Source organism: Electrophorus electricus, chromosome 9 (assembly GCF_013358815.1).
Source record: "Electrophorus electricus isolate fEleEle1 chromosome 9, fEleEle1.pri, whole genome shotgun sequence".
NCBI classification, from domain to species: Eukaryota; Metazoa; Chordata; class Actinopteri; order Gymnotiformes; family Gymnotidae; genus Electrophorus; species Electrophorus electricus.
Window position 1 is genome coordinate 6,418,488 of NC_049543.1, and position 15,358 is coordinate 6,433,845.

Sequence of the window (15,358 nt, forward strand, 5' to 3'; positions counted from 1 at the left end):
ACCAAAAGCCTTTTCCACACCCATATGCATTAGTGTTTGCTCTATGGCACGTGCAAAAACAAAGGCCAGATCATTCTTTCTTGCCTTTATTATACAAGTTGTGATCCACCACACAACTCCACTCACTACACTCACTATTATTCTTTATTAGCCAGTAGTTTTCTAAAGCTGGGCAATAGAAAATATTCATTGGAGAACAATGTGTATAGCTTTTAGAGGCACTCTGATGTTAAAGGATCAGCTTAATTTTCTGCATTTTGAAAGCTATAGGATTCCTTATAACATTGTGAACAAAATGCCCAGTTTTTCAGTACCAAATCCAGGGAATGGTAAAGATGCAAAGCCTGATAGTAATCAAATTAATTATTTTTAAAAAAAGACTTAAAGTATGTACACAATGCATTGTTCTGTACATAAACCCTTAAATATTTTGCTTCCAGAGCTGAGAGAGTAGCTGACCTTGAAAATCCATACAGTTTAAGAATGTTGCTAGGTTAGTACAGTTTATAAGTTTAGCCACTTCAAGCAAGAGCACAGAGATGGAATATAGCGCAATATATTTACATGATACCAAGATTGTGTGTATTTTTATATATAATATTGCTTTGGTTTATAAGTATTGCTAAATGAGAATCAAACAAACATGCAAGATGAGGGTGCTTGATAAATTATATCTAAGACACCACTGCTCTAGCACCCATAGCACCCAAATTTCATCAAGAGGACGATAATGATGTCTTCCGTTAACAGAACCAATAATATAGTTTCAAAACGACAACCAATACGATTACTGAGGAAGGAAGGAACTGTTATATTAGTGTACCAAGTTTCTTTGTCTTGTCCTCCGCCCATCAGTTCCACTGCTGTCGTCCTGCGTTCTAAAATACATCAATATTATCAATATTAATATTATCATGCTGGAACTGAAATGTCATATTGAAGAAAAATATTGCCCTGTGAATTATGAATGTAATACTTAGTCAATACATTTTTAATATATATTTTCAGGAGGGGTCCCTTTAAATGTTTTGCCTGTTCCATTTTCAAGTTCAAAGTTCAAAGAGGTTTTATTGTCATTTCAGCTATATACAAGTACACAACAAAAACGAGACAATGTTCCTCCAGGACCATAGTGCAACACAAAACAACAGTGCATCAGACAACATGCTACACAAGTGCAAAGTGCATTTCCTGCTACAAAAGAGTTCTAAAATACATTATAATAGTTTTAATAATGTATATGTTTAAACTACATAAAGCAGTTTGAAATTATACTCACAATTTATCGGTTGGTTCACAGTTCGGTCCGTTCTCTGCAAAATGGAGACAATTTTACTTTTGTAATGCATCTCCCCTCTGATCACGTACTCTGCTTTTCCAGCGGTTTACTTCTCAATAACCCCTGCCTACGCCTTAGCCTATTTTACCTGTGACAACAGAGGAGTCATTTCTACTGCGGCCGTATCTCTCGTAGAGAAGAATGAGCGTAACAAGGATGACGACTTCAATCGTTATGCCAATGAAGGGTTTGAGGGGCTCGATGAGGGACAAGACTTTGAGATACACGTGCGACTCGCTGGATTTGATTTCGAACACCGCGCTGCAGATGTATTTCCCAGCATCTTCCTCAGTTAGATTCAGCACTGTCAGTTTGGTTACGTTTTTTTCCAAGAGGATCTTGTAGTTCATAGGGTCGGCGGTTGCATTAATAAGTACCTGGGTGATAGATACTAATATTAGGACTACTTCAGAGGCACACACTGCGAATTTAAAGCCACTTTGCTTCTCTCAACTGTAAAGTATTGTCTCCATTAAGAAATTTATATTGAACTGAAATATGAAAGTATGAATAAAAGAATAAATCATGTAACGTAATGCTGAGTAACGTTTGAAAAGATTAAACTCTTTTCTCTAAATTCAATATCTAAGCAAGCCAGGTATGATGAGGACTTTTATGATAAAATTCAGACCATAATGCAGTATTATATTTTCTGTAGCTAGTTGCTTAAAGAGCTTATATCCAACTGACAGATGGGAGTCGTCTAGTACCGCGTCCCATTCCTGCCGAGGTTTTTTACCTTTTCAGTCCCGTTGCTTTTATACCACTGCCAGGTGTTGGGCATGCGCTTGATCTTACAATCCAGTACGACCGAATCGCCGACATAGCTCACAATGGGCTTGTCTCGTTTATCTTTCATTACTGGCACTGCTCAGACAGAAATACAGACAAGACTTTTTAATGCCTTTGATTTGGAGATGATGAACTCCAGAGTGATCCTCCACTCCTTGGGGCCTGCTTGCATTTTTATGTTCGTCCAGATTGTATTACAGCAGGGAAAATTGCACTGGAGTAAAATGGATGGCCCAAGGACGGGACAGATTACCACAAGTGTATGAGGAAGCAATGTAAGAAAAAAAAGTTATAAAATCATTAGCCATTTTTTCACCATACCTTTTAAAAGAAAAGTGACTTGTTCCTGTTTGTCCAAATAGCTGAAGATACAGGAGTAGTTCCCCAAGTCGTTGACCTGTATATTGAAGCTGAAATTAGAATAAAGATAGTGTGGATTACTTAGTTTTATCCTACAGTAATTGACAATGCCTTGCATAGGAGGTTTCTGTGAAGACAAAGCTAACATTTTGTATATCAGTGGCATACAATTGGATAGACACATGAACATTTTAATGAAAACTCCCTCAGTAAGCAGATATTTCATATACAGTATGTTTCAAAGGATAAACAGATGTATATTATTCAGAATTATATAGACATCACTAACAAACAGGTGCAGGCCAATAACTGCATATCTTGTTTGATGTCTTTTAAAGAGATAAAATACTAATTCGATGCTCTGCTTGAAGTAGCCTAGAAGTGTGATTTGATATAATAATGAATATAATTGTTTGATACTGTGAATTAATGTAATAGCAATAAAGAATCTGATGGTAACCAGTAATTAGTGCATAACCAGTGTGTTTTTTGTAAAGACATAAAACAGTATATACTGAAACTTCACATTCAAATTGCTTTGGTTCTGTAAATTTATAATAAACATTTATGTGCTTAAAATTAATGTTAGGAACACACAAAGCTAAAACAATTTACACTGATGTGACATTTCTGCTTCACAACATACATACGACACATACTTACATCCTTTTAAAGATAAACCTTTGTTTGTCGACTTTGTATACAGTTTGCTTGGAGTTTTCAATTTCATTGCCATTTTTTTTCCAGTAGCCAATTATGTGCGTGGGATTATTTGGAATGTCAGATATGATACATGAAAGCTCTATTTTTTGGGGTTTCAGGATTTCAAGCTCCTGAACGATGACATGACCTGTGTGTTGAGAGGTTGTAAAATAATCATCAAAACAGACTATTTTCTGAACATTGATGAATATTATGCTAAATAATAAAACATTATATATATATATATATATATATATATATATATATATATATATATATATATATATATATATATATATATATGTCATGCTGTCCCTCCTGGTTTATTTAAGATCCTGAACACAGTTTACCTTTAGATACTATGGTCTCATGATATGTGACAGCATAGTCAGTCTCTGAGAGGGAGGGAAAAAACAAATACTGTTTCAATACAACCACATCAGAAAGTCATGCAGTCATTGAACTTTTCCCTGCAGTTTTTCACTAGTGTTTTATGACTATATATGGTCTAGTAATGCTGTGTTGTTGACATGATAATGTCCTTATATTTGTTACATCTGCTAGAAAGAAGAACTATATTAATTAGATTCCTACAATGTGAAGGATTCTGAGAATTTGCTAATACTGATTCAAGTAATGTTGCTTGTACAGTTGCTACCTGCTCTTCTCACATGGAGACCTTTACTTCATCTTTTAACCCCATACACTCTACCTTTAAATAACTTATATCACTCCACAATAACCTGGAGTGTTTCTACCCGCAAACTGACTTTGTCTCATGGCTGCTCAGTGTTTCTCCCCAGGCGCCTGACGATAACCAAGTGGACACATCCAGACATCCTAATTTAGAAATATGCTTAACAAAGCTGACCTTTTTAGATGCTAGTCTCACCTGGTGTAACAGCTGAGTTGGCAACTGAAGGAGAGGAAGCTGCATCTTTAAAAAAAAGTTACATTTCAGTCAAGGTAGCACTTCGGATCCATTCATTTTCCACATTTCTAGATTTACTTTCTCACATCGTAGATTAGAATGCTTCAAAGTCTCACATGTAGGCAAGGTTAAGATGAGTATCACCACATTTACAACAAAACATAATTCATTTATAAAGATACATATAGATTACTGCAAACTGCATGCTCTTTCCTGTAACAGAGAGAGGAAATATTCAGGGGTATTTTTAAATACCGTTAGAAGTGCTTTAACACCCTAAACCAACCACAAGGTCATGACATTACATGTCCAGAGACTAAACAACCTTCCTTGTTCAAACAAAATACACATGTACATCACAGATACCACACATACCTGTGCTCACCCCTTGCCAGTAGAGGAATATGAGAAGGAAATTCATAGCATTTACAGCAGAACTCAGCAAGCTTCTGCAGTAGCTCCTCAACACTTGACCGAAGCGAAGCATCTCTGTTCAGCTCTTCTTCATCAGATGCAGGCCGCAGCTGCTTCCCCTCCCCCTTTCCTCTTTCAGCCACACTCCTCCCTCTCTGTCTTCTTGCAGCCATGGTGACTCGGCAGCGTTGGGACCTGCACGCTGCATCTGTGCTTTAAATGAATCATGAGCATGGAGGTGGCCAGCCCCAGCCCTGCTGGTATCAAATGATCCTGCAGACAGAGCTGTCACGTACCACTGAGGCAAAGTCTAGTGAAACGAGGGAGACATGCCTTTACCTAGTTATCTGGGTACCCAGTGACACCAGAATTTAGTGGGCAGTTTAGTTACCTAGTAAGACTAGAATTTAGAAGTCAGGAGAGTACTGCTGTGGTGGACATGTTTGGAAAGTCTGAATGCATTTCTGGGATAGCTGTACTTAATTAAATTAGTCGGGTGCTGCGGTGCTCTCTTTAGCATGCGGTTGAAACAAGGACACTCTGAGGTCTGATGTAAGATGAGACGTGGAGGGATTTTAGCATACGTAAAAGTTTATACAGAGCAGATATTTGTGGTTTGTACTTCTGCTCCAAATATTACTTTCAAATGACCTTACTCTGGTTAAATTGTTGCTTTCAGTAAATGACAGATTTTATCTAAAAAGCATATGTATATCATATAAGATATTTCAAAACTATTCAAAACTGAAATGAATTATTAAATAAAATCTCCTGTTTACTTTATAAATCTTTCAAATATTAACCAGTGGTCAGATAGATCAACATGTCTTGCAGTGTCTGTAAAGAAGTCATGTTGCTTATCATTGACAATGATTAAATATAATTTTTTGGAACCGTGAAAGTAAAACCTGGCAGATTGTTAAAAGCTTATTAACACTGGACTGTAAGAATATATAATTCACAAACTGAATTAAATATTGGAATTTCATAATTGACCATATCATTTCTCTTCTTTTCAATCTCCTACATTTTACATTCCTTTCTTGGAAAACAAAAAATAGAAAGAGATGGTGAGTTTGCCTCATATAAAGCTGCAAGGGCTTGCTTAACCTTTTCTTAAGCAATACTGCCAAATCCTGCTAAAATGTCTGCAAAAATTAAAACTTTTTGTTTAATCCAAGGCAATTCCTCTCAGTGGACGCAATGCCGATGACTGACCAGGGCAGCGGATCACAGGGAAAGCGCGATTTGTCGTACCTGTGGCTATAGCTCCGTCATTGCTGTAGTATAAATAGCTATAGCTCTGTTATTGCTGTCGTGCTTAATGTTGATGCTAACTAAACGTGAGCAGTATCGTTCTGGCAGATTAAAGTGTAGAGACAGAATTAGAGGTTTTGGATAAAAAACCAAGACGTTTTCATCCAGAGTCCACCTATGTCTGCTAATGCTTAAAGGGCCATGTAATTGAATTCCATGGTCGCTTGCTGAATATTTCTGATTAATTATGATTTCTGTTGTGCTAGTTTTGTACTGAAGTTCACGAATTGAATGTAAAGGACAACTAAGTAAGGTTAATTGTTTCAGTTCATACAGGCAGTTCTCACTGGTCTGTTAAGTGATACTTAGGATGTAGAACTTCTGACTTAAATTACATTACACTGTAATAAGTCCTGATGTGGGAAAACAACCAAGGAATAAAGACTCAACTGTATTTGCTTGATGTGCTTATCTTTATGTTTTGCAGAGTGATTGGGATGAGATCACTATCCAGCAGGCTGGAAATGACATTGATGTGCCAGAGAATCTGATTAAGGTGTTAAACGAAAGGCTACACAAGCAGAAGAACATGAATCTATACTGAGCCAAATGCAGAACCTTCTAAACATGAACATAGAGCAAATGAAGAAAGCCCCAGTCACACTGGAGGAAATGAAATCAAGTATTAAAGCTTTTCAAAAAAATATTTCTAAGAGCTTATTCTGTGAATTACACGAATTACTGAAATTTGATTATAAACATGTTCTGTAATTCCAGTAGTGGTAGTTGTTTTTGTTCTTCTGGTCAGTAACATACTTCTCTGCAGTGTCCACCCGGCATAATAAATATTTTTACCTACCTTTCCAATTATTATTAAGCTATTTTATATTATTATATAAGATTTACATTTGAACATCACAAATTTTCTTTTGTTTTCATTGTTTTGTGAAATAAAATACACCAAGATTGCATAATTAAGAATAATTTAGTAACACAAATCAGATATTTAGTTTGAACATCTATTTATTTAATACTTCAATTAATATAACACGGACTTTACCTTTAGGCATTAAAATCTGTAGAGGTAGAATAACAATATAGGTGTGGATTGTAAACTGCTACCAATTACAAACTACAAAATTAACACCATATAATCAATTAAAGAGGCACCAATATTCCAAGAATACAGAAAATACAGTAAAATATATTCAGAGAATATATTAATTGTAGAAAAATTTCAAATGAGGTTAAATTGTGTCTAGTTTCTGTTTTGAGGGTTCTCATTTAGAATACTTATAAATGGAATATATTCCAGGTACATATTCAAGGCTGGTTGAAGAAATGCAAGCTATCCATTAATTTATTCTGCATGTCTTCAACATCGTCAGTGGTTTCGATGGGCACGCTTGGTAAGGGCAGGTAAGGTGAACATGGTATGTTCTCATAATGATATTCATAATGGCCATGTGTCTGAGTGTTTCCAAAGCCTCCAGCAGCTCCATACAGGGGCTCATAGACATGGAGGTGGGGACTGCAGGACTGTGGGTGGAGGAACGGCATCTGGTGTAGCAGCATGTGCTCGGCTCCGGGGCTGGGGGTGGGGCTAGTGCAGGGGCTGTGTGGCATGTGGCATGTCAGCTGGCAGCTGTTCCTCCGGGTGGGTCGATGCAGGTCCAGCTTGGCTATGAGGGGCTTACCAATATCTACCTCCACCGTCCACTGGACCTGCTCCTCTAGAGATGTGAATTCGGCCTGCAGACAGACAGTGAATACCAGCTTCTCCTGCGGGAAACATTGACAGAAATGAAACAAAATGGTGAGGGGGAAAATAATGGATGCATTTTAGCCTAATGGTTAAGTGTGAGCTACTTTCATTAGCTTTCTGTCTGTCATTCCCTGTATCCACGTTTTTACCCAAATCATAACTATGACTGGCCACTAAAGCAGAACTTAAAATTAACCAGACCTCTTAAGAATCTGACTCACACAAAACAAAGTTATTTGACCACTAAAGAAGAAAGAAAAAGATTACCCTTCAGAGCCTTTTTAAACATTAAGTGACCATTAAAGTAGGCTTCTGGTATGACTCAGGAGGAGTAGGACATTTGATGCAACCTGACTTTTACTATTTTGCTGTGGTCCATCAACACAAATCCTTCGTATTCGACATCTTTTGATCTCTTTTATAGTTGTAGACACTATTTCATCTTCTGCCATGCCAAAAGCTAAGCACAATCAGTCTGAACTGCATGAACTGGTCGAAGCCAACAACAAACACAATCCTAACACATCCTGCTCCAAACCTGCAAAGGCTAGTGGAGAATTAACGCCTGCCTTGTTGAAAGTAGCCCTTACTACAACCATTTGTGAAGAGATTACTTCGCTCAGGTCAGAATTCATTCATCGCCGAATTATGTTCATCTCATGAAGTCCTCAATGCCAGTATAGCCTCTCTGAGCAGCAAGATTTGAAATATTGAAAACTCTGTCACTGACAGGCAACAGTAATTCATACTTTTGAATTTTTGCACACAAGCTATGTATATATGTTTGGTTATTCTTCTTTCCTGCAACCTCTCTACCCAACCTCTGTAATGCTCAGTTGTTGTGTGGGCTCTCAGGATGGTAAGGGTAGGACAGTGGCCTGGTTTTTGGTGTTGGGAGGGCTTTCGGGAGGGTAATGGTGGGTTATTGGGTGTTTTTTTCTGGGCAGGCAAGGGTAAGGGTATGCTCGGTAAAAGAAAATGCATGTACCTTTTCCATATTTTGTAATCCTTACATCATACTCAATAAATAGTTTCCAAAAAAAATGACCATTAAAAGCTATTCTAAAATGAGTCAGAAAACCTCAGAGTCAGGCTCATACAAAATCAAATTAACTGACCACTAATGTACTACCAAAATAACATCAGGCTTCTTCATCTTCAGGCTTAAATCTCATGCACCCTACCTTAAGCTTCTGTAGTGAGCTGAGTCTGGTATAGAGGCAGTGCTGTGGAAGACTGTCTGAAAGCAGGTAGCTCCCAGTCTCCTCTGGCGTCTGCTTATTCATCATCTTAGGGTCCAGGTCCTGCAGGAAGAGGTCGAAAGAAAATTCTGAAAGTCTATAACAAACACGCCACTGTCAAAAACATGAATGATAAAAGGATAAAAGAGGTACTGCTGAGCAATTATGAACACCAAAAAGCATTTTACAACAACGTATAACCAGGAAAGAAACTGAACTTGTATTATCTGAATTATCAAAATTATTTGAACAAATGTTTTTGGATATCATCCTCATGACATTCTCAACAGAACAGGCCTAACCGAAAGGTTGATGAGGTGAGCTTGGCAGGAGGACATCTCCTCTGGCTTCTTCACAATGCTGGTGTAGATGATTAACACATTGGAGAACTCAGCCGCGAAGCCCATCTTTATCTGCACGCCACACTCGAAGTTCAGAGTCATGCTTTCTGGTAATTCTGGAGCACAGCAATAACCCATAGATTTTATTTAGATTTTATCTTCTCTACCTCACAGATGGCCATGATGTGGCTGTATCAAAATTCCACAAATATATTTTAGTAGACTTATCTTTGGTAGAATTACAACAATTAACAACTCACTTTAACCCTACTGAAGAATCGTTTTTATAGTACAAACTCTCATCTCAATTATTTTCATAACAAGTGGTCAAACACAATGTTGTTTTTCTTGATATAAGCGTTACCATGTGCTTTAGTCCAGAGGAGGCTATGTGCCTGTGCTACATCTGAGCAGTCTCCAGGCAGGATGGGGTCAGTCAGGGACCGTCTTTCCGACAAGCTGCTGCGAATCTCAAGAGCCTGCTTTCCCTTTGTGGGGTCAAACTGGCCCATGTCTACAACCCAGCCCAATGCAACACAGCAAAGGAACAAAGGTCAAACAGACATGAGCACTTAGTATTACTTGCTGACTAACATTAATCATACTCATTTGCTGAACCTTAATTCTAATCTGACCTGACTGTCAACATTTTCTGTAAATGAGAGCAACTTTTGCAACAGTTCCTGGTTTAAAGTGTGAAAGAATGAACACTCTGTTAAGCTTGTTATTACAAGCTTATAATACAATCAATGCCAAAGGTAATTTAATGTAGTAAACAGCTAGTATATAGAAAAATCTCCATGCCTTCTGCCACTCTATCCAGGAGAACAGTAATCTTTTCATCCTCTAGGAGGCGCCCTTTCAGAAATGTAATGAAAACCCCATTGGTGAGTCCACTTGAGCTCAATTCAAAGGCCTCAGCATCTTGGCAACTACAACAGTAAGATATGATGATTAGATATTTGGACTAAAACATCACTAACCTCCTTTGCCTTCAAGAACATGACCAGCATAATGGGTGAATCTGAATGTTTTAAACATGGCACTTACGTGGCATATCCAAACACAATATTAGCTGTGACTTTGAGCATGACATTCGGCATGTCTTTATCATGGAAGTTTCTGAAATGAAATTTACAGTATTGGTGAATACTGAAACAGTATTGAAATATAACATTTTGATAAAATTCATATCTTGTTATGACACTGAACATTTAGCTCCATTTACATCCTTTTCAAAAGTTCCAGAGACTGACCTGGAACTTTCAAAAATGTAGATTAAATGAATTAATACATTTGGAATTACACAGTATCTAGGGTTTAAAAGGTACTCAGTATACAGAAAGAGTTCCTAAAAAATCATTTATTGATGCCTTTCAATTTATTAACTAGTACAAACATTCATATGTTCTGAATCATAACTAAAGACCACAGAATATCTTCACATCACTTGAATCAGGACTGACTCTACACTTAATTTCACAGCTAAATAGCCCTGTTTATGACATAAAATTTAAACTAGGTAATATGCTTTCTCTATACTACAAACTACAGCATACCGTTTTCTACACATATCCAGGAGGAAGACATTGAGACCGGTCTCTTTTTCCTGCATCAGTTTCAGAATGCTCTGCACACAAAGGCAGTTAGCTGAGCGGTAAGGGTTTGGGGCATCAACCGGCACCATGAAACTGTTGCCGAAGTTCTCATAACCATGTCCAGCATAGTACAACAAGCCTAAAGAATGGAGCATATTTTTGCCTGTCAGCATACTGGAGAATCTGCACTCTAATAATGAAATGTAAGCATGACAGACTAAATCCTTCGTGTGGGCTTGCAGTACCATAAACACCCTTGTGCAGCAGGGAGAGGAACTCCTCTACTGCATTGCGCATCTCCGATTCTGTCAGGTCCAGCAGCGAGACCACTTTAAAGTTGAGCTGGCGAAGCAGATTGGTGAGGTCGTACACGTCCACCATGGGTGCTTTCAGCTGGGGGTGGTTCTGATAAGACAATGTTCCCAATCAGGAGGGCAAACTTTGTCTGTGGCTGTGGGGAAACAGTAGTAATAAAGAGACAGAGAGGAATTATTTGTGGCTGATAATAGGTGGTCACATAGCTCTTGTGGTCACATGGCTGCTCACATGGCTTTGTAATCCATAGTTAGATGAAGGCTCAACGAGCGTCCTATGTAACACTCTGTACCTAGGTCAAATACTAACTATTATTTTATTCTTAGTCCAGTTTACTTTAGCTTAAATGAAAAATAATACTTTCACTACATAGAGTATTTTACAATTACATTTTCTGGCCAAGTCATATTAACGTTCATATATTCAGGACAAATGTTTTGTACAAATGTTTTGTGTTCTGCATTACCTACCATAAGGCTTCTCAAGGCTGTTACCTGAAAATAAAACCCACAGAACCACAATAACCAAGAAAAGCCATAAAAAGATTTCAGGAATCAGTATATAGGTGTAGAATAGAAAACACTTACTCTGTCCAATGGCAATAAAGTCATCTGAAAAATGTTTAAAAATGACAATTATTCTAATTGGTACTTAAAATTTCCATATCAAATTATATTACAACTTAAATTAAGTTAATCAAATTAACTTAAATTATTTTTAAAAGGCCATAGAATAAAGGGCAGCACAGCCAAAAATATAAAAAAAAAAGCTTAAGATGTATAAGGCAACATTCGACTACATCCTAGAAATAGCGAAAATGGTTATTAGGCCATACAAATCTGAATACTTGTTGAACACCCCCCCACACACCAAAAAACTCATGTTTGCTAAACAGCAGAAACAAATCTTAAACAAGTATCATCATATGCATAGACTAAAGGTTAAAAAGCAGCAAAGTGGAAATGAATCACCCACTTAATGTTAACACAAAAAGTGAAAGAACCACATCCCATCAAGACTGAGCACTCATGCATATGCACAAACATACAAACTCATCTCACCACCATTTCCTGCTTTTTCAGGCGTTGAGGTCTCTGCAGTGAATGTTTACAAATTCTACCTTGTGTTAACTATCAGAAGAACATTACAAATGAGTGCTGAGGACCAGTGCGTACAGGGACAAAAGTGGAGAAACTATGCTTAGCATGCATGAAGTGTTGATTGGAATTGATTTCATGCACATTCAGATCCATCTTTTCTGAAAAGAAGGAATGCCCAAGGTCTCCCAACAAGCACAAAGGACAAACACTGTATCTTTGTGAATACCTTCAGAGCACTCCGTGGCCCCTGAAAACTGGAAGGATGGCTTTGGTCCTTCCATTTCAAAATAAAAGCAGTTACTTTACAGGTGAACACACACACACACACACACACACACACACACATACATATATATACACAAAAGGTTGAGATAGATAGAAAAACTACATCAAGGTTTACCAACTACTTTGAATAGGTACCAAACAACACTGCAGTTAAAAGGTCACTGCCATACCTACAAGGACGTCAACTTCGTTACTCCATGTTTTCTCACTGTTGCAGGAGATTTCACAGCGATATCTTCCATGGTGCTCCAACATCAAGTATGAGATCTAATTGAAACAACGAAACATATTTTCCATCCGATATTTTGCAGTGAATCCTCAAGGCCTTTCTCCCAGTGGTGACAATATCTAGTAACCAAGACCCTGAAATTTGCATTTAATATATGTTCAAACAAATCTTCCGGCACAAGCCAATCTGAGCATGTCTGAAGGAAATGTATCCTTTTACTCATCTCTTACACTGAACTTCCTCTTGGTGGCATTCTTGAGTGGAACGCCATTCCTGTACCATTGGTAGTGTGGAAGAGGTCTTCCCACAGCCCCACACTCTAAATACAGAGCATCTCCCACAAGCAGAGACTGGGGCTTAGGCTGTGTCACAACCCTAAGTCTACCCTCAGATGGAAGAGACATCAACCCTGGGTTGAAGGAATCAAAGACAACTCATAAAAAACGTGTTAAACTGAGCAAAAGATTGCAGACATGCTATAAAGAGGAAAAATATAAGTCCGAATAATTTCTTTATTAGACTGTTACTCATCTTCATCCAAAAACAAATTTGACTGTTGTTGTTGAGCAAAAGAATATGATAGCTTACCATATGATGGCATAACATCAAGTACATCCACTTGAGCCCACTGGCTAAAGTGAACATTGGCTAAACCACAGTTAACCCTACAGATGTAGAAGCCAGCATCCTGGAGCTGGACAGGACTGATCTGGAGATCTGGAGAGGAGCTACCGGGAACCTGAAAGAATTCATCCCAGAAAGACACATGCATCATTCAGAGAAGGTGTACAACGAGCGTTTAACATTACAAAACACAGCCGGTATTAACTTGCCTCTTCTTTTCCCTTGAACCACTGGTACTGTACGGGAGACATTCCTGCAGCATAGCAACTAAGGCGAATGCTGTGTCCAGCAATCACAGCCACAGACTGGGGCTGAATAAGGATTTCGATCCCTAGTGGAAGCCAATCAAAAACCAATAAACAATAGACAAATATGTACATTTCCAACAGATTCTATTTCAGCATCTTACAAAATAGGTAGTAATGTAATGTCACTAGACCTATAAAAAATGTATGAGCTGTTATTTGACAGTGTTTGCTTGTCAGTACAAGGTTTAGGTTATAAGTGCATTTATTAAACGTTCAAAGTAATTTAAAGATTAATAATTACAACCATGCTAAAACAATGTGAACAAAAAAGAATTTTTCACTTACATATGCGCCATTCAAGGGAGATATACCTGGTTTAAGACACTGAAGGGCTTCAGTGTGTCCCATCATCCTCAGAAACTCTGCCAAGTCACCCAGTGTACAGCCTCGGTCTCCCATGAGTCTCAGGAGACTGCGCGACGGGCTGCCTTCCACCTCCAGCACCTTCAGCGAGCACATCTCTATGTCACCTAAACTAAGAGACATACGCACACAAAGTGAGAGAGAGAGAGTGAGACAGATTAGATAGACAGATTAGACAGACAGACAGACAGACAGACAGACAGACAGACAGACAGACAGACAGACAGACAGATAGATAGATAGATAGATAGATAGATAGATAGAGATGGGGGGGGGGGGGACATTTATAAAACAAAGTTTCCAGAAGACCATTGATCTGATTAAGCAACAGAATCTAAAACGTTGAAGAAGATAGTTGAAACGGTGTTGATCTACTTCCCCGTTCAGTGATACTTCTTACCTCACCTTGAAGCGCCGCTCACTATTGACGGTCTCCCCAAGTTTTCGCCATCCTTTATTGTTGGCCTTGTCGAGACACTCACAAAGCCTTTTAAATACAGACTCCTTCAGAAAATTTATGTTCCGTGAATTGTCATATGAGTCCTGAGACACTGTTGTCATTTTGAAAGCAAAGATTTACGCGGCGCACAAAAACCTCTTCGGACTAGACACCTGGGTTTTAGCAAAGACCTGCAAAATAGCACCAGTTAGTCAAAGTATGCAAAAAAGTATCGTTAATGTTTCGTCTTTCCGAGGAAAAAGAAATCTTTAAGGTATAATGTACTAATACAGGATGTGTTAAAAACAGAAATAAGCAAAGACATTTTTAAAAATCGGCGCAAATCCCGTCTTAAAGAAACTGGCGTGAAACATTGCACTTACCCGAGACTAATCAAAGAATATGGAGATTAAACAAAATAGAAGTGCTACATTATGACAGTTCCTCGTAAGTTTAGATACGGGGAAACCAGCTACACTTCACAACATGTCTACGTTGCCTGCTAACTTCTACTTCCTGATATCTGACAGTGACGAGCGTGTCCTGCATCGTTCCTCACTACCGTGGATTCTTGAGCACACCATATTTAAGAATAACCTTTTGGGTGAATAGAGTACTTAAGAACCTTTCTATGTAAAGTACAGCGTTTTCTCAAGAGTCAGGATACTTTACTTGTACTTTAGTCTAATGATTAGTTACTTAGGCTGCGAATAACTTAAACCAGGTCACAATGAAACCGTCATACACTGTTTACTTGGATTAGTACACCTCACAGGTGAAAAAAAAAAAGTTTAATAGTCTCTTATTTTTTCCCCTTCCGAGCACGTTATAGACCAGCACGTCTTACTACGCCACTCCCGGCGGAGAGGCTCGGTAGACGCGGGTTGCCGTAGCCGGATAGGCTGTTTCAGCACAACGCTGACAAGCGGTACCCTTTGTTTCACGTGGATTGTTT

General features: G+C 38.3%; 2 protein-coding genes across 2 annotated transcripts; both read right to left on the bottom strand.

Annotated features, from left to right (window-relative positions):
* Window positions 1-70: 70 nt before the first annotated feature.
* On the bottom strand, window positions 71-4,678 carry emb (embigin). Its single transcript, XM_027002878.2, has 9 exons — window positions 4,500-4,678; window positions 4,086-4,130; window positions 3,544-3,588; window positions 3,155-3,341; window positions 2,453-2,541; window positions 2,079-2,206; window positions 1,428-1,716; window positions 1,280-1,313; window positions 71-878 (listed from the first exon to the last, which is right to left on the bottom strand). Exons 1-9 carry the CDS (start codon window positions 4,609-4,611, stop codon window positions 815-817), a joined length of 993 nt encoding a protein of 330 aa, XP_026858679.1. The 5' UTR covers window positions 4,612-4,678; the 3' UTR covers window positions 71-814.
* Window positions 4,679-6,798: 2,120 nt separating this feature from the next.
* malt1 (MALT paracaspase 1) lies at window positions 6,799-15,254 on the bottom strand. Its single transcript, XM_035530274.1, is given in 18 exon segments — window positions 6,799-7,577; window positions 8,745-8,864; window positions 9,104-9,258; window positions 9,507-9,656; window positions 9,947-10,074; window positions 10,193-10,264; window positions 10,702-10,879; window positions 10,986-11,185; window positions 11,522-11,549; window positions 11,643-11,666; window positions 12,382-12,429; window positions 12,611-12,707; window positions 12,900-13,078; window positions 13,258-13,408; window positions 13,503-13,624; window positions 13,913-14,076; window positions 14,365-14,594; window positions 14,787-15,254. Coding segments are annotated over 17 exon segments (2,436 nt in total). The 5' UTR covers window positions 14,526-14,594; window positions 14,787-15,254; the 3' UTR covers window positions 6,799-7,118.
* Between the last annotated feature and the right edge of the window lie 104 nt (window positions 15,255-15,358).

Bases quoted from the DNA above. Each gene is read 5' to 3' on its own strand.
- emb (XM_027002878.2), bottom strand. From the start codon at position 4,611: ATGCTTCGCTTCGGTCAAGTGTTGAGGAGCTACTGCAGAAGCTTGCTG. The intron at 3,589-4,085 runs GTGAGACTAGCA...CCTCCCTCTCAG, and splicing joins CAACTCAGCTGTTACACCAG to AGACTGACTATGCTGTCACA. The intron at 1,717-2,078 runs GTAAAAAACCTC...TCTATCACCCAG, and splicing joins AAAGCAACGGGACTGAAAAG to GTACTTATTAATGCAACCGC.